The 21,016-nt window shown below is 50.0% G+C and overlaps 1 protein-coding gene across 4 annotated transcripts in view; it reads left to right on the forward strand.

Moving 5' to 3' along the window:
* Positions 1–21,016, forward strand: part of SHC4 (SHC adaptor protein 4) — a 40,874-nt gene that overhangs the window by 5,507 nt on the left and 14,351 nt on the right. For 2 of the 4 annotated variants that reach the window (XM_054215341.1, XM_054215343.1), the window contains exons 1-5: positions 543–1,860; positions 10,780–10,850; positions 17,844–17,907; positions 18,790–18,909; positions 20,531–20,584. In XM_054215341.1, the coding sequence (XP_054071316.1) occupies positions 1,282–1,860; positions 10,780–10,850; positions 17,844–17,907; positions 18,790–18,909; positions 20,531–20,584 (888 nt within the window). In that variant the 5' untranslated portion in view covers positions 543–1,281. Of the gene's footprint in view, positions 1–542; positions 1,861–3,554; positions 3,684–10,779; positions 10,851–17,843; positions 17,908–18,789; positions 18,910–20,530; positions 20,585–21,016 lie in introns of those variants that run through there. The other 2 variants (XM_054215344.1, XM_054215345.1) reach the window with 2 other exon arrangements.

A 21,016-nucleotide genomic window follows, 5' to 3' on the forward strand; every position in this document is an offset into this window, starting at 1 on the left:
TCTGCCCACCCCGCTCTCCGAGGCGTCAAAAAGCCATATGGAGCCGAGGAAACTCGTGCTGAGGGCCCAGGTATTTTCAGTGACTAAAATAAAGCCCGTTGGGCTTCTCTCACAGCCTGGGGTACACGCAATGGAGAGAACGGCTCTCCCCACCGGGCCCGAGCTGCGGGGAGGCCGCTGGCACAAGGCCTGTCCTTCCCCGCGTGCCGGGGGGCAGCGCGGGGGCACCGCGGCCCCGGTCCCGGCTGAACCCTGGCCCTCACCTCTGCCCGCGCCCCCGGCGGCGGAGGAGGAGGAGGAGGAGGAAGGGCCGGGCCCTGCCGCAGAAAGGGGCTTTTGAGGGATTTTCGGCACCACCCGGAGGGTCCCGCCGCCCCCGCGCCCCCTCTTCCCCCGCCTCCCCGCGCGCTGAGGGCGCGTGAGCCGCCGGCGGGCGGCGATTGGCTGCCAGGCGCACCCCGGGGGCCGCCGGGCCGCGGCCGCCCGCCGAGCGCCATTCACGGCGCTGCCCGCCTGCACGCGCCCAGCCTCATTCACAAAAACTTCATTCATAAAAGCCGGCGGCGGCGGCAGCAGCGGCCGGGGCTGCGGCGGGGGCGGCTCGGGCGCTGCGGAGCTTCTGCCCCGCGGCTCTGCGGGAAACAGCGCCGGAGGCGCAGGAACACTCAGTGGTTTCTGGATTATGGTGCTGAAGGACTTTCCAGCAAGAATTAGCGAGCCTGACGCCGGCGCTGTGCTGTATTTTCCTTAAAATCCTGGGTTTGTGCCTGACCGCGGGGCGGGAGCGTCGCCGCGCAGGGATGCTCTTTGCCTTTGGGGCAGCCGACGATGGAAATGCAGAGAGCTGGGCACCTTGCGGGGCTCCTGCCGGTCTGAAAATGTGTTTGAGCTTGTAGCTCTCATGCTCTGCTTTGTGTGGAATAAGTCCTTTTGCTGCAGCCAGGACTCCGCTGTTAAAGATGCTACAACTGTGAGTCTTCAGAGCTAGGTGGGATTTCGTGCCTGGCTTGAGGCAGGTTTGGATAGCGGCTCTTCAGCTTAAGCTGCTGTACCACTGATGTGCTTTCCCGTATGCTGCTTTTATTACTGCTTACAAAATACCAGATGTCCATGCAGTTTTAAGCCTCGTCCATTGAGGAAAATAAACCACTCGAGAGGGAGTCAGCAAAAATATCCAATAGGTTTCTGTTTTTGAAATTGTTTGACTTGCTTGATTTCTGAATCATTTATCTACAAGAGCCAATTTATGCAAGAGTATCCAGTTACAGAACTGCCAAGGCTATGAGAGAACGCAGCCAGCAGAGCCTCGGTGGACAAGTCCTGTATGTAGGGTTATTCAGACATCCAGGAATGCTGCACAGGGCTAAGTACAGCCGATTCAGGAATGATTCGATAACATCCCTAGATGAAGGTACACCAAATACGTCTTTAACCATCAAAGGTTCTTCCTCCTCTTCCCATTCTTCAACGCCTAATTTACTGACGGAAGATGTCTCCTTGGGGCCACAGGACACCTGCACAACCCTGTGCACACTGATCCCCCGGATGGCTAACATTAAACTTGCCAACCCGTCAAATCTGCCAGGGCTGAAAAGCTTCTGTCTGGGAACGAAAGAGGTGCCAAGAATTAAACTCACGGAGTGCGTTACCATCCCGAGCAGCCCGACCTCACCTGAGATCAGCTGCCTCTCGGCATCTTATCCCCAGCCTGACCTGGACAAGCTGCCCCTAAATCCAAAGCCAGTGGGTGACTGTGCCGTGTGGGGAGCCGAGGAGGCCGCTCCTGTGGGCCGGCAGGACAGGAGCCTTGTGCAGAGCAGTGAAAGCGCAGGGGAGCCGGGAAAGACCTACGGCGTGCGGGTGAGTACTTCTCATGGCGTTGCCATTCTCTGACAAAGCGAACCGCGCAGGTGGCTGCAGGGTGACCTCTGTGTTCCCACTCCTGGAGCCAGTGCCCCAAACCACTGACTTCCCGTGTATCTCCTGTCTCCTGACGTACATAGGGCTGTGGTGTCGAACTGAGGGAGTTAAAAGGACCACAGCCGCTCCCAGAGGTAAGACAACATCCACTTCCAAAAGACTATCTTTAGACTCTCTGAGGAGCGCAGCTCAGCTGCAATTCAAGCAGGGGTTGCTCTGACCTGAAATGCATGTTGGAGGGAGAAGGAGGCCCATAAATATGGGTTCCCATCCCTCACAGAGCAGCTCCCAGGCACTAGGTGAATGCTGGCCCATGCCACTGACGTATTTGTCACAGAGAGTGTGGGAGAGCTGCTGGGACCGCTACTGCTGCCCGGAGCACCTCTCCTCCATGCCTCCTGCCCTGGGAGGTGAGCAGGCAGGATGCAAAAGCCACCCTCCTCATTTGGGCTGTGTCTGATTTCTTGGTAATGGTGATATACAGAAAACCCTGCCTATTTCTTCAGAAGACACCCTGAAATAGCCTTTCTGGGTATTTTTCATGTTGTAGACTGGGGTGGTTGTGTATCTTCTAATTAGTAGTCAGTGGCTGAGAGGAGACCGTGCCTCCTGGGCTCGGTGCTTTCACCCCTTCCACCTCTGCCACATTTGGGAGCTTTCTAATTTTCTTTTCCTCTCCGGATTTTACATTTCTGTGGCCAGACCTTGCTGTTTGCTAGTCATTGGTTCCTTGTCTACACTCTGAACCTCTGACCCTGCACATTTTAGTGCTTACGCTTCATCTGCCAAAAGCACTCCCAGGCAAAAACTGCCCATTGCTTGCACGGAGGGAGCCAGTGCAGCCCACGGGGAAATGGCAGAGAAAGCGCTCTAAACCTGCTTCAGAAATGCTCATGTAATGGCCAGGCTGGCCAAGGGCACCTGTAGCAGCCCTCGTGCCTGTCTCTGACATGCAAGGGGGGCCACAGGAGCAAGCTGTACCAGCGGTTATTAACAAGAATCTATTCCTCCAAGTGAGCTGCAGTCAGGGTGCTGAGAGAGAGTGAGTGTGTGTGTGTAAGCTCTCAGTTTGGTGTACAGGAGGTATCAAAATGTGCCAGAAGGAGTAAAAAAACCAGAAGCCATGCAAAATTTTTGTCTCCCATGTGATGGTTCACAAGCAGGAAAGTCTAAAGAAAGGTGCATGGCCAAGAAAAATACATCAATCCCTTTCCAAATACAGCAGAAGAGCAGGCAGATCAGAGGGAAGAGCGACATGGACGAATAGCTGTATTCACCTTTCCCCAAGCAGGAATGAGATGCCTGCCTGGCATCCAGCAGCAGCGGCACAGCTGGTTTGATGGGACATCGGCTGAAAGGTGACAGTGTCTCAGCACAGCACCAGCCACTGTGAGCGGAGCCACAGGAGGCCCTGGGACATTCACCCCGGGTGCAGCAGGTGCAGGGAGGGGACACATTATTTCATCACACTGGAATGTGTCCTTTTATGTTTACTTTTCTTTAAATTCTAGTACTAACGTGAGCAGTTGATGTTTTGATATCATCAAGCTGCTAAAATAGATGAATGAGCATGTAGGGTGTGACTTACAGTGGCAGTGCAAGGGCCACTGCAGCTGCAGGTGCGACGCTTTCGGCCAGCCCACAGAAAGGCCCGCGCTGATGGATGGCGTCGTGATGCCCAGTGCCCGCCGTGCACGACCTGCCTTGTGTGCTGCCGTTTGAGCTGCGCCCAATGCAGTTGAGCTTGTGATGAAGGCTTTGAGGTACCTGTACGGATTCAAATACTGAAACGCTAATGCCAGAGGCACACTTAAATAATTCAGATTCTTGAACGGGGAGGAGCCGGTAAAGCGCAGGGGGAATTTCCTGGGTTTCTGTTGTGGCCGAGGGCTGAGAGCAGAGGCACTGAGGTGTCACCCACTGTGGCACACATGAGCGAGAAAGGCAGAAGAAAGAGCAAAAAAAGAGAAGGACTTGACGGGAAGGTCGTGTGAAGCGGGGAAGGGCTTGTCCCTACCTGCTGCCCCCCAGGTTGTATTTCCAGTATGGTTTTCTGCTGGTCTTTCTGGAAGTCACCCTATTTCATGGGGAACCTCTCTGAAGGGGGGGTCGCTGGCAGGAACCTCCGGATGCAATGGGGAAACATTGTTTCCCTGCATCTCTCCTGCATCTCCTCACTCCTATTGCTCCTGTGGCCATGGACCTCGGGAGCCAGTCCCAGGAGAGCTGCAAGAGTGTTGCTGATGTGAGCCAAAATGTGTTCTGGCCAAACTCTTGGTGGTTTTTTTTTCAAACAGACCCTTTAATCAAGTAGGTCAGTAAATAAGCAGCCTGGGGGTTTCAGGGCCTCAGCATCAGAGCATGGCCAAGGAGGTCGTTTCTCCAGGGACCACAAAGATACTCCGGGAGCTGGTGATGAAGCCTCAGCCGGGCTGGGAAGCAGCTGGGGGCTCAGGGCTGCAGTGTGGAGGGAGTGTGGCATGGTGGGATGGTCTCGCCCACAGGCAAAGCGGGGCTGAGGGGCCAGGCGTCTGTGGGAGCTGCTCTCAGTCCTTTGCCCGGTCCTTTCCCCCTCGTCCTGGTCCTGGCTTTTCTTCCTGTGGCTTTCAAAGACACCTGCTGTCCCCATGCAGCTTCTCATGCCCTGTTAGGGACCACTGGGATCTTCCCAGAGACCATTTGAGGAGGAAAGTCAGGTCTATGTTACCGGGATTGCTGCTGCTGGAGATCTTTAGCCTTAAACGCTTAACTGGAGTCTGAAGAGGATTTGGCACTTCCATGGAGAGGATCCGCAGTTATTTTCGAAAGGCAATAATATGGCGAAGTAATGAAATGCCTTAGGGCAGAAGCTGTTCCCTGTGGACTGGAGCGAGGCAGACATTTTTCTTTCTGGGGCTGGTTTGAGAAGAGGCGATGCTGGGCTCATCGCACCTCCCTGGCAGGCAGCTGCGGCTGCATGTGGCTGGGGGTGACAGGGCACCTGTGTCACTGCCGGCTGTCACCTGGGCTGTGCTGAGGAAGCCGAGACCCATGACAGCCCCTGTTCCACTGAGATGCTCATGCAAATAACAAAGAGCCCAAATATTAATATTTTAATAGGTGCCTGGACAGGTTGGGACATATATATATATATATTTAATCAGCTGCTAGTCCCTAGAGTAAAAGGAGCTTGACTGCTGCTAATGGAGGGGTTCAGAACGATGTGAAGCACATCCTGAGAGAGGCACATGGGCACCTGGCCCCTGCACCTGGGACCTGTCCTGCTTTTGTCCATGGAGGCTGCCACAGCTCAGCCCGGGGAACCTGCTCCCTGGCTCTGTGTGGGAGTGGGGTTCAGGGCAGCCCTCACCCCGTCCCCAGAAGCCGCCAGCACCTCTCCTGTCCTCAGGGCAGGGAAATAATTGTGGTATTTCAGCTGCAGCCACTTGCCTGGCGCGCAGCACCCCGACACCGCACCCGGAGAGCTGCTCCGGCCTTGGCACCCTGCGTCGCCCATCGTAAATAAATAACTACACGTGTAGGCGCAGCCGGGGCTCTCGCAGGAAGGAGATGGGCTCTGGTGAGTCACGGCTTCAGAGCCGCAGCTGTGAATCGTGAGCCGGGGGCTCCGGTGCTGGGGAAGTGCTTGCTCCACTGGGCACGTTTTTGGGCCATTTGCTTTGTCACAGCCGGGAACACAGGGACAGGGTGGTTTGAACCAATTCTGTTGGAGCCGTGGCCTGAGTACAGTGCTGTGGAAAGTGGCTTTTCAGCACAAAACTAAAAAGAAAAGCAAAATGCATGTGTGTATATATACACACACGTGTGTGTGTATATATATATAAAAATTTGTGGACTTTTCCCTGTGTTTTTCTCAAAATTTATTCAAAAATTGAAAACTCATGAATGAAAGGGTCAGACTTTGCCAGGAAAGTTTCCATTTGGGAAAAGCCACGTCTCGCTGCCCCTCAGGGAAGAGACTGTGCCATGTGGGCAGGAGGAGCAGGACAGACCAAGAGCCTTTCTGTCTGTCCACACCGCTGCGGCTACTGGGAGGAAGATGAGAGCAGGGAGGAAGATGAGAGCAGGGGAAGTGTGTGAGGCGAGGTCCTCTGGCACTTGCCATCCCCAGAAAATAGTAGTGCAGGGGCTTAGGCTAGCACTGAAGAACCACTAGTGGGTTTTTTTTTGTGTGCTTAATAGTCTTTGGGCTTTTTTCTTCCATGAAGCTGTCCAGTCTGTTTTCCAGCCTGTTCTGCCTGGGTTTTGTGCTCTCTCAGTGGTTCCCCAGCAGTACCCACGCCTGCGGTGGTGCGTGGCTGACGCTGTGGGCTGCCTTCACCTCTCCGCCTCCCTCAGGAGGGATGGAGAGCAGGCTCTGCCGGCTTCACTTTCGGCTCTGAAGTGGTTGGTGTTTGCTGGAGGAAGCTGGCGTGGTTTAGGTTGAGGAATGAGCTGGTCAAATGTCCTGCAGGGTGCAAAGCTCTTCATTAGCAGCCTGACCCGTGGCTGCTAATGGCGTTACGTAGCGCTGACCCAGCCTGGTAAAATGCGACTGTGTGTTGCAAGGAGAGCAGCCGAGCTAGTGGCCGGTTGTCAGCGTGGTACAACCTGGGAGCTGACAGAAAGGTGGTGGCACGGCCAGGGTAGCTGCGGCAGTCTCTGGTTTCCAGTGGACGAGTGGCTTTTCAGCCCCAAAGCCACCACAGGCAGCGTCTAAGGAAGGACTGAGGAAACTTCCCCACCGAAGCTACAGTGACCTGTGTGTTGCTCCTTCCCCACATCCCTGGCTGGCTCCCGGTGTTGTCCGTGGAGGGAGGCCAGTGCTTCACCTTCCTGCCAGGGCGAAAGCTGGGGAATCTCAAATCAGGTGTTACAACACGTGAGAGCGTGTCCCCGAGCCCAGCAGCCAGCCACAGGGAAGGCAGTGCTGTGGCTGTTCCAGGAAAAAGTCATTTTTCCTTGGTGTAAAAGGCAAAGGCCTATCTCCTTATAACTCCAGGGCCATTGTCCTGTCATGTGCCACTGGCTGCTGCTTGCTTCTGCCTGGTCTCCCTTCCCGCCAGATCCATCGCAAGCTAGAGGGGAATTATTCAAGCAAATCAAAGTGAAACTCTCCCACTGCTCTGCAGCTGCCTGCCCTGTGCGGCAGAGAGCCATGTCATCCCCTGGGCAGACCTTGCCCACAAGGAAGGAGGGTGGTGGGAAGCTCAGAAACGGTTTTGCCCTCACTTCAAAAAGCACCTTGTTAAAGCCGTGCTGGGAAAAGGAATGCTTGCATGGGAGTCAGCTCCCCACCGCGCTCGTGTGCGCCCGGCACTGCTGCTCGTGGCGGGTTCCTGCCCAGGCAGCTGTGTTATGTCTTTAGGGAATTTGAACCTAGTCTCACATATGTTTGGACAGAGGCTGTTTTGTGGCAGCATGTTACCTGACTGCCTCTGCGAGCAAATTCTGTCCCGTGGATTCATTGTTAGTCGGCCGTGGGGTCTGTGGGAGCTGCTCTTGGCATTACGCATGAATTAATGCCTGTTAACTAATAGGTAAAATTGCAAGGCTGCAGCTGTGTTGTTTAATTAGGAGCTCCGTGTGCTGCTCCCCATATCATTCCTGTGGGTGAATCACTGGCTGTCATTCACGCTGGAGCTGGAGCCACTAACTGCGTTATGGCAGGGAATGAAATGAGACGTGGGTCTGGATTAGAGGGTGCCTGAAAAGCTTATTCACACAGGCCCTGCCTAGCGCCTTCACATCTCCTCCCACACAGTCCCTCATCCTGTTTGCAGTCATTCTCCATCATCTCTTGTAAACAGATGAGAAAAGACGTGTGCATCTTCAGTAATTGCCCTCCTCTCCCCCCACCTCCCTGCCATCCCGGCAGCATGGGGAAACGGCAGCCAGCCCCAGAGCACCCTCCGGATTCTAACACCCGAGAGATGAAGCTCCCCCAGTGCCGATGCTCCCCCCAGCCCTTTGCAGGGAGACAGGGAACAGTTTCGTGCACATCACCGTTAGAGGAGCCATTCCCTTTCCAGCAGGGGCCAGTGAGCCCTCTCGTCTCCCTCTCCCTCTCCTTTTCCCTCTCCCAACAGATCAGTGGGTTCAGCATCTGCTTTTGTTGTTGATGTCAAGGCTTTAGTGCTTGCCTTGTTTCAGTATTGGTAATTTATTTTTCTATAGGTAGCTGAATTCTGCAGTTATACCTGTCCTTGTTGCCCTGGGCTGGTTACAGTACCCTCGTGCCTGTATCCAGCTTCCCCCTGGCTTCCCCTTAGCAGCTCAGTGAAGCCGAACCATGCTCCCCTTCACGGGGCTTCAGAAGATGAACCCCCTTCCTTGGATACCACCTTTGAACCCTCGGCATCACTATGGCCATGTTCCGAATCCAGCTGGCAGATAGCTTGAACTCCTTGTGGGGCAGGTGGGTCTTGGCAACGGTGGCCATGCCGGGACAAGGGCTGCAGGCTGCTGCGGCTGCCTCTCCCAGGTGCTGCAGGAGGGCACCCGTGGCTGCTGCTCTGCCGATGCTTCAGCTTCATCCTTCCTCCAGCAGGAAGGCGGGAGCTGGCCTCGACCCTGCATCCCCAGATGAGCCCACTAGCTTTTTGTGGGAGCTGTGTTTGGGGTATACAGCCTGGGGAGCAGGGGCACCGCCTGAACTGGAATCGGGGTGCAGAGAAGTCTCTGAGACTGGCATTGCTCTTGTCTCCTGCCATCCCCTTTCTCTCGTACACCGGTCGTGCTGCTCGTTGGACTCAGCTATGGAGGGGTTAATGTTTTCCCTGTTTATTTGTTAATTATTTTTTCTTCCTCAGAGAGTGTCTTTTGTTTTCTTGAATAGGCTTCTGGTATCCCATTGTCCTTTTATGTGCTCTGTGGGCTTCTCCCCAGCTCTGTGACCCCGACTTCCTCAGTCCCAGTCCCGCAGCGTCCCCCAGCCCAGGTCTCTGCTGGTTCTCTGTACCCTCCTACTGAGATGTGAAGGTTCAGCCATTACTAACTGTGCTGGTTTAGATAACCAACGGCAGCTAAAATAAATGAGGGATGCAGTGAGGTGCCATGTTAATGCACTTCCCTACTCAGGCTTTTAAAGGGGCGAAAAAAAAAAAAGGTCTTTTGTGAATCATTGATAAGTTCAGCTTCATTCAGGGTCACTTATGCAAAAACCTAATATTGATTTTTCATCTTTGCTTAGAGTAGCTTCCCACGCATCTGTTCAGGATGCAATGGGGACTCACTTATCAGCATATGACTCACCTACTCCTCTAAATCTTTCTTTTCTCGAGGATGGAGGAACAGCCAACCGGCTCACAGGATGCCTGACCTTATACTTTAGGATCAGAGGTCTCCACTGTGCTACAAGCTGAGGCTGTAGACATATTTTCCACGTTTGCTTTGTTCCCATTAAGCAGGAATATCTTTAACAAGTAAGATAGCTCTCAGAGTCCTTTACAAAGTCATTAAATGTTCATTAGGGAAGCAGTTCTGCTAACCCTTCAGATTCTTATTGATGTCCTTCCAGGGCTCTGACCTAATTCTGGAGTTCTCCCAAGGGTTACATTGCTATCTGGAACGAAACCAAAATAGGGATAATACAATTGTTGTGGAATCCCTGCTTGACTGCACACATACGTTCTCCTTTTAACACACGCACTCATCTCTAAAAGATCTGAATCAGATACCTAAATCCAGCCCCTTCTGAATGGCCCACCAGAAAAATCGATTCACAGGCAAAGTGAAGAAGAGGAGGTGAATACAGTACCACAGTACCTTTCTCTGGACCGAGAGTGTTTCCTCCATCCATTCAGAACGAGAGGACAGAGCACACATGTCCCTGCCTGGGATTGCCAGCCTGTCTGCTGTATCCCAGAGGCTTTGCCTTTCTGCAGGAGAGGTCTGCGCAGGCAGGCTGTCACTGCCTGAGCACTGCAGGATGCTCCCAAAAGCCCTTTTCCCTCCAGGAGAATTCATTGTGGAAGAGGGGATGCAAACCGAGAGACCCAGACCTACACCAGCCTTGTGAAATGGAGATGTCGGAGCACTTCAACAGCACAGAGATGGATATCAACAGAAACACTGAAAGGATTAGTAAGATATGTTTTGGGAGAGGTCAGCTTAGTGGATAGAGTTAGCCTAGCGCACTTCATTGAGATTAAAATGTTCCATAGGTTTGTACATAACATCAAAGGACTGACATGCCATCACAGTCTTGATGTTTCTGAAAATTAGTCCTATGCAAATCCCAAACGAGTATAGAAAAAGCCCCCAGCTCTGCCCCACACAACAGAAGTGTGGGAGTCAGCCTCTAATTTAAAGCAGGTCAGTTTGTAGTGCAGGCTCTTAAGAGCTGTTGCTATGAGCTGGAATTGCAGCTCTACCTCCTTCATCTTCTGCAGAGGTTATTTGTCATCAGACGCGCAGCAGCACGGAGCCAGTGGTTTTCCTCATGCCTAGTAATGCCTCCTGCTCTGAAGGGATGTTCAGCTCCTCTGCACGGAGGCTCTGTGTGCATCGGTCCTGTAGGGCTCCAACGTTCATCTATTCCTCCTGGCTCAGTGCCGCAGGCTAATCAGAGAGAGTAAGCAGAATTGGAAAAAAAGGAATGATTGGATTTTGTGTCCCCAGAATGCTTTACCTTTTTCTTGTGTGCTACGTTGTTGAAGGCACTGGTATCTTTATTGCTGTTCTCTACACTTTTCAGTAAAACAAGATCTATTTAGGAAGCAGCTTTAGGATGGCTGATTTTATTTTCCATTTAGGCTGTGGCTCTGCATATACTTAGTGGGCTGAAATCACATTTGTTTCCTTCTGTGATCCTCCTCTTACCTGCGTGCGAGGTATTAACATAGTCCTCCTTTCCCTCTGTCTCTCTCTTTCCCCCAGTACATGGGCTGTATTGAAGTGCTGCAGTCAATGAGGTCGCTGGACTTTGGCACGCGAACGCAGGTCACCAGGTAGGTGGTATCAAACGGAAATTCAGCGCAAGAATGAAAAGCCGGAGTGCTAATTTCTGCATAAAGCTAGGGGTGCGTGCCAAGCTCTGGGACAATTTTGAATAGGAGTCTGCATGTTTTGTTTTGTTTTTTTTTTCCCCCAAGTGATGATTTGAATTATTTGATCGTTACAATAGGCTATTTGCATTGGAAAATGAATTGTTTCAGCCACAGACCTAATTTCTCTCCCAGTTTTTGTTCCGGACGCGGGGAGCCTCCCCGTGCAGTCGCAGCACGGCGCAGACATTCCCGGCTAGCCGGGTCACCCAGGGCATCGGCTCAATCCGCTGGTGCTGCCGCGGCTGCGGGTGGCCAAGGTGGCGAGCCTGCCTGCTCGCTGGCCTCTCTACCCCGCCACTTCCCACCAGCACAGAAAGTGCCATCGGTCCCTCCATTTAGCAAAGTCCTCTAATGAATTTTTATCAGCCGTATGACACTGGTTGGCCCCATCTGCACCAAGGCCAGGCTCAGCTGGAAGTGGCGTCACGAGGAAAACATGTTGAAATACAGCCATTTCCCACTGCACTGCAGGCCTAAGTCTCCAGGCTGCAAATCAGAAAAAGATAAATATTTTGCTCTCAGATACAACTGAATGTGGTTTAAATGTGAAATATTTTGTGGTCTTTTGAGAAGTTTGCAACTTCTGTTGCAGACTGCTGCCAGTCGCTGGGTGTGGATTATTCATATACACACCTGTGGGGTTGTTGAAATGTCCCATCAGGAACAGAAAAGCCCAGTTTTATTTTTACGTTTATTCTTGTCAATGCGGGAGTGTTTGAGTTCTCAAAATAAGCACCGTCGTTCCAGCTCACAGCGCTGCGTGCTGCTGGGATGTGCTCATGGTCCAGCAGCCAGGACTAATGCTCCGCTGGGCAGCCCAGCAGCCGCCCGGCATCCCGGCACCTCCACAAGCTTTTTGGAAGGGTGGGTGGGTGCAGAGTATTTTGGCCCGGCCTTAGACCTGTTCCCTCCTCCCCTCAGCTATTTTCCTGGCATGGTTCATGCTGAGGATGCCAGGAGTGTGGCTGAGGCTTTCTGCGCCTGCCCAGCTCTTCCTTCCTGCTGGCGGGTGATTTACAGATGCTCTTTTGCTTCCTCAAGTGTTCCTATCAAAGAAATCCTGGAGAAAGGAAAGGAACATGAAGAGATAAGTGTTAACATTTTTACCTATTGGCTCCCAGGCTTATCAACTAAAAGGAAGAAACTGAAAAACTTGAGTCCTTAAATGCCTATATACTGCACTCAAAAGCTGCCCGATTTGTTTTATATTCATAATCGGCGGTTGTTGACATTTACAATCAGCATAAGCGCGCACTCCCCCAGTTCCTGCACGTGGATATGAAGAAGTGCCTGAGATACAAATACACTTCCCTCAGCCCAGCCGTTTACCCACCAGAAGGAGCCACGTAGCGCACTTGGCGCCAGGCTGATTGCTCGGGACTGTCAGACCGAGTCACTGGATTCTTCAACAGCCTCGGCCAGAGAGCGAGGTTATCTCCCATTTGCAAGACACAGAGAACGTACGCTGCTACGCTTACAAAATAGAGCTTTGGATGGTTTGTCTGGAAAATAAGGAACATGAATTACTGTGGGACAAGAGCTTGCCAACTTAAATTTGGCCCAAATAGTAAGGTTTTGTTAACTGGAGCTGTGTGAAAACTTAACAATGGAAAGATTTCCATCACCTAAAAAATATGCCACTGCTGACCTTAACGAGCTCTTTTGTGCATGAGAAATTCAAAACTTAAACTGTTTGCAAACTGAATGCTGAAGTGCTGAGCTCATGCATGCAAACTTTAAAGTTTGATCGATTACAAGCTGACTGGAGCAAAGATAACATTGATTATTCCCTTATTGTTCTCCTGAGGGAGTAAGTTTATAGACGGCATGCACAATGCACCAACCAAGGAGTTATTGGAAATGATCCCATTTTAATCATCTCTGTTATTTGTACTGGGGGTAAAAAATATTTTTACTCCGATGGCATTTCACTAAACAAAGAGGCATCTTCTGTTTTAAAGTGATGTAGAAAGGGTCTCTAATTATGTCTCCTTCCTGCCTTGCTATATGTGTATTTGCATTCTTAGTCTCCCGATCTCTAAAATTAAAGATAGCATTTACCCACCTCACATGAATGTTGGAAAGATCAACAAACTCGTGTTTGCCAAAGTGCCGTGAGGAGTCAAAAGAGATGAGCGTCGAGGATTTATTTTCTAGTTTCTTGCTGGACTTGCATTTTCAGAGCCACTCCCCAGGCACAGGCTGGCGGAAGGCAGACTGTGGCTCCTCCAGCGCTATGAATGCCCGTGGGGTGCAGAGATGCCGTACGGCCGAATGGCTGCAGCGTTGCAAGGGAAGGGCTGGGCACCGAGGTGCTCTGCACCCTCGGCAGCTGTGTGGTGAGGAGGTTGGCAGAGGAGATTTGGCTGCAGCAGTTTTCTCTTCCAGCTCTCCACTGTGCCTGCCTGTGACCCAACTCACGCGCTCTTAGGACATCCCTCCCATTTTGCAGAAATTTGTGATCCCAAATTCCATGTAGATGACAAGAGTAACACCGAGAAATAGCAACGAGGGCAACAGGTTCCTCTGCTTGAGGGGCTTTGTGTTTTTTTGAATGGTCACCCATACATGTGCTGTGCCTGCTGTTCTCAGTACCTGACGTGTTCGGGTTGTCGCCGCGGTGCTGTGGTAGGTCCTGCCTTTGCTGGACCCTGACGTGCGCTTCCCTTGTCCAGCCCTTCAGCTCTTTTCCTCTTGCACGTCTCCCACCTCCGTTAAGTCAAGCTGATTATTAGTCATTATATTTGGGCATTTATGGGAAAAGGGATTCTGTATCCCAGGTTGGGGCATTAACTTGAAATTGGTCAGGCAGCGAAGGACGAAGGGCGTCTGAAACGTGCTGCTGGGTTGGGCTGGGGGAAGAAGGCTGACTTTGTTTGGAAGATTAATTTCAACTTTGTTGAGACGCACAATCCCTTTCTGTTAGATAGTGTAGGCAGAGCCCTAGATGCTTAAAAGCAAATCTTCAACAGCATGCTTACTCGCTTACATCAGCCCATCTCTCGTCTTTTACTCTCATTTGGGAGAACAATAAACAAAGCGGCTCACTGTTACTGCCAGCGTGCTGTTCTCCTTCATGCTCTTGGAGAAGTGTCTGCAGTGGGTTTCACTCCAGAGGTGCAGACCCAGAGAAAACCTGTCGACTGTACAGCTGAGCTGACCTAAGGGCTTATGGATGCCAAAAATGGGCCTGTCCTTGTCACCTGCTCCCACCCCAGTGCTTGCTGAGCGCTTGCCAAATGGCTGCAGCCCATCTGGGTGTCTGCTAACCCAGCGGGCAGAGGGAGCAGTGCCCTGCAGGGATGGGGGGCTGCACCAGGCTTTCTGGTGAGCGAGCAAACATTCCCGGTGCTGCTGGCTCCCAAAGTCACTGTCCCAGTTCGGTGCGTCTCAGCCCAGGTGGTGAGGAGCTGCCCACAGCTGTGTGCTCAGGAGCCTGCGTGTCCCAATCGAAGAGGAATGGTCCTGCTTCCCCTTCCCCGTGCTATCTCCGGGATCCCACCGAGGTGTCCCCAGGGAACTGTGCCAGCCTTGATCCTCACTGAGTTGGTGCCCAGCAGAATAACCCCTGGGAAACTCCCCCTGCAATGGATGGGCATCTGCTGGGGCCAGGGGCGGGACCTCTGCGGTAGGTCTGCAGCTGGTGACAGCCCAGGGGACCAAAGGGCTTCAGAGTAATATTTTTAAGGATGGCGAAAAGAGCTGACCCAAATCCCTTCCATTCACTACGGAAAGTGAAAACTGTGTCAATGAAACAATGACCTGTTTATGTAATTGTGTGGGCACTGCAGGACCCAGACAGTGATTCCACTTCAAATGGCAGAAGATGCCTGAGGAATCGAGGAGCAAGATTTTCTTTGCCTTAAACTACAGCAACAATTTAAATTCCTCACAGCTTTCCCAGTTTCATTCCGTGGCTCCCAGAGTTGAGAAGAGCTGCTGCAGGGTACACAAGGGGAGTTATCTCATTCAGGGTGATTTAAAACAAAGAAAAACCAAACCCCAAAGTGTTTTGCTTTTGGATCAATGACAAGAAGGAGAGAAAGAAAACGCAACAACATGACTGGAATAACAGGGCCACATTTTCTGCTACTGCCTGAGATTTGGAAGATATCAAACGGACAAGCAAATGCCAGAACCCATAAGGCTGCACATTCATCCAGGGACAAGCTGATTAACTCCACGACCTATGCACAGGTATATGCCATCCGGCAGATCTAAAAGCAAAGACTTCCCTGAACAATTGGTTGAAAATGAGTGGCTGTAAGAATGAATTAATGGCAGATTTCCAGGAAGAAAGCACAGATACAGTAAATCCTATTTCAGTTTATCACGGGCATAACCAGTTTATTTTCTGCCTGCCCCGTGGAAATGACTGAAGGTTAGAAGTGTTCCAGTTGTAGCAGCAAAGTGCTACCAAACTGCTGCTTTTTACGTCTTTGAAATAACACTAGAGGAGGCTTGTTAGATCATCTGGAAAACCACCCAGAGACACGCAGTAAGAAATGTCTGCGAGAAGATGATTTCCCCTACCAAAATGGGGTAATAGAAACTATCAAGTAGAAATGATTTGCTTACTTTTTGTTCCCGTTTGCAGAACAAGTGCTTCAGAGTGTGGTGAAGTGGGCAGTGATCACACCAGCTCGTGCAAGAACAGGGTCCACTGCTGGCAGCTTTGCCTACAAGTCCTTATTCCATGTAGGCTGCCTGTACTCATTTGTCACCAAAATAGACGACTTCCCTGTTTTTCCAATTTGTTCTGTATCTGGTTTTCTTTCTAGGTAGAGCTAGACTTGAAGGCTCCCGGTAGCCTTAATGTCTTGGCTCTGATTTTAATTTCCTTTAATATTGAATGAGAAGATGAGCTCTCATTTTCCAAGTTGATTATTGGAATCTGCAAGATCATCCTGCAGGATGCCTTTCCCATTTATTTTTTTCTTAGTTTTGGCCTTTCTGCTGGTAACACCCAAATAAAGCAGGAGCTAAACAAGAAGGATATCAGGAAATTGCTTCAAAAGCATGTTTTCAGCTGTGCAGGAGGAAGTGCTTTGCTTTAAAAGGCTAAAAAAAGGCAATGTTTAAAAGGCTGGGTTTCTGACCCATGTTATGTGGCCCATGGTGATGCTCCTCTTCTTCCCTGCTGTTCTCACTCAACATATTAATCACATTTTATTATTTTGCCATGGGTGAGGTCTCCATTCATTTGAGAGTCTCCAGGTCGAATTTCTCAGGATGTTCTCCTGCAGGAATACTTGATGTAGCATCATTGATCTTCAGTGCTTTAAGAACGTAGCCCGTCAGCGTAGCAACGTCTATGGGGCACTGAGCAGGGGGCAGCAGCGATGCTGTGGTTCACCAGCACCATGCTGGCTTTACATGTGGTCTGATCTGCTCCCCGGGCATGGCGCGGGGTCCTGGGGGGACCACATTCCTCACCGGGGCACCTCTGCTTCGTGGGACGTAGCTGGCTGGAGCCTCTCACCGTTGTGTGGTCTCCTGGTATTTTTTAGCCTTTCTGAACCAAAACTTTCTCGGGAAATGAAGCCCAGTGGTGTGTTCCTCCCACATATACACCAGGATCTGAAACAGACAAACTTTCCTAACTGGCTTGTTTCCTAATTAGCTCTTTGGATAATAATTCAATAACATAAACAAGTAATTAAACAACCTAATTCCCTTCCCCTTAAGAAAAAAAACAAAAGCCCAACCCTCAAAAGCCCAAGTCTGAATTCAGCCAGGAGAGAAAGCCTCAAAATAAAACCACCCAATATGGGAACTGAAGCCTGTGAGGGTGATGGGGACCAGCATCCCAGCTCACTCCAGCATCCCAGATCACCCCGGCAGCTCCACTCGCCCCAGCAGCCCCACGGCAGAGAGCCAGGGCAGCCGGGGATGCTGGGGGCTGCGTCTCAGAGCAGAATGGCCAGGCAAGGTTAAGGAAATTTGCTGAGCACATCCCAGCCCAGCACATCCCAGCCCAGTAAGTCACCATTTTCCCTTTGACTTCAGTAAGTATCAGTCCGGGAAAGCCTGTCACTGCCAGCAAAAGGGTTTTTCCCAGCGGCTGTGCTAACCCCAATCAGGGAAATCAAGTGCTCCACCATATGTCCAAACCAGTCACCTGCTGGAGCATATATCAGAATTTTCTTTGTTCAAGTGTGGAAAATAGGTGCAGTGCGCCACTATGTTATATTAAAGGTGTAATTTAGTTGTCTGTGATATAGACCAATAAACACTGTGAGTGCTTTATACCTTCCCCTTCTGCTCCCCTACCTGAGAGGCGCCTGTAGAGAACAGTGGGTGGCTGGAAAGGATGTCTAGTTTGGGAAATACCTGCCAGAGATGGAAAGAACTGAGACCTCAGATTTGAAAAAGAATGGGAGAAGCAGATGATACCTCCTCCCCCACCCCCGCCCCGACTTTTTTTTTAAGAGCGAGAAACCCCAAACACCAGAAGGGCAATCAAGGCACCCAGCTGCTCGAAATAAGAAGGATTAAGGCAGGGAGGATCCCCTCCCTGTCAAGCAAGGGACCTATCAACTGTACTGAGAAAAAGGATTTGGATGCATTAGATTGTTTGAGGTTCTTGTGCTTAGTCGATTTTTTTTTAAAAAAAAACCCCAAAGTTTCATTAGGTGAAACTGATGTGTTTTATGAAGAAAAAGAATCAACCCAAACCAGGCTGCTGAATCATTGTATTTTGTGAAATAGGTTTTGGGGTTTTTTTTCAACAGTGGGAGGAAAGAAGAAAGAAAAACAACTGTGAAAGACCTTGCAGAAGATTTAAGCGTTTATAAGTGGGATGATAACAATAAATCGCAGGGTTGCTGGCCCTGTTACAGATGATGCATGTGAAATGATCCAAGAGTTTGTGCTGTATTTTTCTATTTGCAGGGAAGCAATAAGCCGTCTGTGTGAAGCTGTATCGGGTACAAATGGAGCTATAAAGAAGCGGAAGGTAAATACTGTTTTAGCTGAACGATTAATTTTCTGTATCTGCTTTTGGTAAGCTGGATACGTGGTTCCCTTCAGTCCATGCTGGAGTTAGTGCACATTAATCCACCTGGACTCGGTATAACACGACGGAGCGCTTGTAGCAGGGTGTTTAGCCTGCTGGGCTCGGGGCCGAGGCTGTGCTGTACCTTATTTTCTTCCGGATTAATGCTTTGCCCAGAGTTCCTGCTCCTACCAGCCTTCGCAGTGCTCAGTACTTTACAAGTTTTAGCTTGTGGCTGGTAAAATGTAGGAGGCCTACATTGATAGCAAAAGGGAGCTCATTGACTGTGAGGGTTACCCTGATTGTTATTTATATAAAAAAACAATTAAACACAACTAAAATGGTGGTGTTTAATGCGTCGATCATTTATTTAATAACTGGGATGCAGTGAGGGGCAACGTCAATGGCTGCTGTTGGGTCGTGTCCAGCGGAAGGTACTGATTTCCTTCTGTAACTGTGGGGCTCGGGAGGAATGAACAAGCTCCTGAAAAATGAATACATGAGAGAATTTCTTGATTTACTCAGAAACGCTTCATCCCTAGGAAATGAAGCAGAGTTCAGCAGAAAATTACACGTTCTGAATTACTGAGCCAGCTATAACATTTAGCTCACTGGGATTTTGCTTTAAAACTTTTTTTCCCATTATTGACACAAAACCCATGCCTACAAGTATTATATACAAAGCTGATATTTGTTAGAAGTTCTATTTGCATTTGATCAAGCCATTATCCTTGCTGCATTGAAATTCTCAATAAGATATCGTAAAATCTACTTGACTTTGATACATTTCTGCCCCTGACAGACTCGGCTGACAGCCTCTTGCTTTTGTTTCTTTATTCAAAGCCTCCAGTGAAGTTTCTGTCTTCTGTACTTGGCAAAAGTAACCTTCAGTTTTCTGGCGTGAATATAAAGCTGACCATTTCAACGAGCAGCCTGACTTTGATTAATGTTGACACGCAGCAGGTAGGATACATATAAATCAGTGTCCTTTTCTCCACGCTACTGTATTCTCCTCATTTCGTGGCTTCTGAAGGAAGGGCTGGGCGCTTCAAAGGGAAAGCAGCACCTTTTAGTCTTCTTGTGCATGCCTTGGTGAAGCTGAATTATATGACGCCTCCGAATTTAAAAATGAGAGCACTTTGGAGGAACTGGGACATGCAGCACATGCCCTTTTTGTTTATGATGCTGTCCTCCATGGGGAGGGATTCTTAAGCACTTGGCAAACTGTTTCTCTGTGTCTCTGCCTGTACAGTGCCTGATAAACAAGACACTAGTCCTGACTGGAGTTTCTGACAAGTCCTAGGGAAAAAAAATAATTGATACAAATAATGAGTCAGAGCTTGGCTCTGGTGTCATTCAAAGCTATTTTACAGCTGGGTAATGTATGTGCATAATCAGTTATACTATGCAAAGTCTCTGGGCTCCGTCGAGGTGTGTTCCCGAGCTTCTGGATCTGCCCTGGCAGTGGGGTGCGCTCCCTTCTTGGCAGATGTGATGAGGAGCTTCGTGCTGCCCACCTAATTCCTCCATCAGCTGTTGGCTTCAGCTCCTGGCACGATCTCGCTGGGGGCTGGCAGTGGGTTTTGCTCCGAGCTGGAGCAGGAGAACACCAGGGAGGTAGTTTTGGCTGACTGGCTCTGAGGAGCTGACGCCGTGCTGAGTGTCAGGCAGCTCTTGGGGCTTCCAGGGCACAGAGGTCTCCTGTCCCTTGGGCCCCCATGCTAGGAAGGATCTACGGCACCAGTTTTCCCTTCCTTTCAGGAACAGCAGCAAAGGGCTTCCCTACACCAGGTGAAGCTCTCGGGGCTGGCTTTTAACCTGTTCCTGTTTGTAACAGGACTAAAAGCCAGCTGGGCAGATCTCTGTCTGAATGCACTGATGTGCCCTGTCACCGCACACGCGAGCGTGCAGGGGGCTGTCTTGAAATTATTCCTGGGTCTTTCATTACTAGACCTTTGCTAATGGGAAATGCCATTCATTCTGTTCTTGCTCTGCCACCACGTTTCATCGTGTTCCCACCTGCATTATGTATTGCACTTGATTTTATAATAAAGAACAGTTTGTCTCCAGAGATGAGGTAGCGTTTGAAACCGTGAAAAGTTGATGGTTGACTTGGCTGGTGGAATCTCTACCAGGTAACAGTTTGGTGCTGGTGCTGAGAGAGAGTATGGTCAGAGTATCAGTGGGGCCTGTTCATAAAAATGCTACCAATGTATACGCCATGCATTTAAATAAATTAAGACGAATTAATTTCTCAAGACTTCGTAAATTCCTCCAGTGTATCCCGTTATTCCCCTTTCAAAGTCTCGTTTAGCTTCATACTGACCAGGTTAGAAGTTGGTGGTTGAATTCATTCTGGAAACTCTTTAAGGAAGATTACTCAGGGATCTAGACGTTACTAAACAGGAATGGGTAGTCTCAAAAATATCCTATTTTTATCTGCTTCCTTCACAAATGATTTGTGCATGTATTAATGGATTGGGTTGTCATGAGCTTAATTGCTTGCTCTATGAAGATATATGCTCTGCTGTTTTCTAAATGTGTGGCACGTGAGCATGTTTAACTAGTTTGTCATGCTTTTCAGATTATTGCCAACCATCACATGCAGTCCATCTCATTTGCTTCTGGAGGTGACCCAGTAAGTATTGATTTACAAGATATATTTCCGCAGGTATAATGAAATTATTATGAGAATAGAAGTACCTGCAAATATTTTGCTTCATCCCTTCCTATCCACAAGCACTAACAGAGTACGCTGCGCTTCTGGATCATGACCAGCAATACAAGAAAACCGAGGGACTGAGACTGGAAAGGAGATGTGGAATAGAGACTCAGTGGATCTTTGATAGATATGTATAGTTAACTTCCCTGTTGCCTGTCAGTGAGCCTCAGTTCATACAAAAGCCCTCAGGCTTGGGGATCTAAAAATAAGATACAAACACGAAGATAGGAATTGCATCAGTGCTGAGGTCCCTGTAATCCAATATCTGTCACAAAAGTGTTCAGCACTGGCACATCTAAATTTTGAGTCAAACGAACAGCTCCTATGAGACAGGTGTGGGATGACCAC

Source organism: Rissa tridactyla, chromosome 9 (assembly GCF_028500815.1).
Source record: "Rissa tridactyla isolate bRisTri1 chromosome 9, bRisTri1.patW.cur.20221130, whole genome shotgun sequence".
NCBI lineage: Eukaryota > Metazoa > Chordata > Aves > Charadriiformes > Laridae > Rissa > Rissa tridactyla.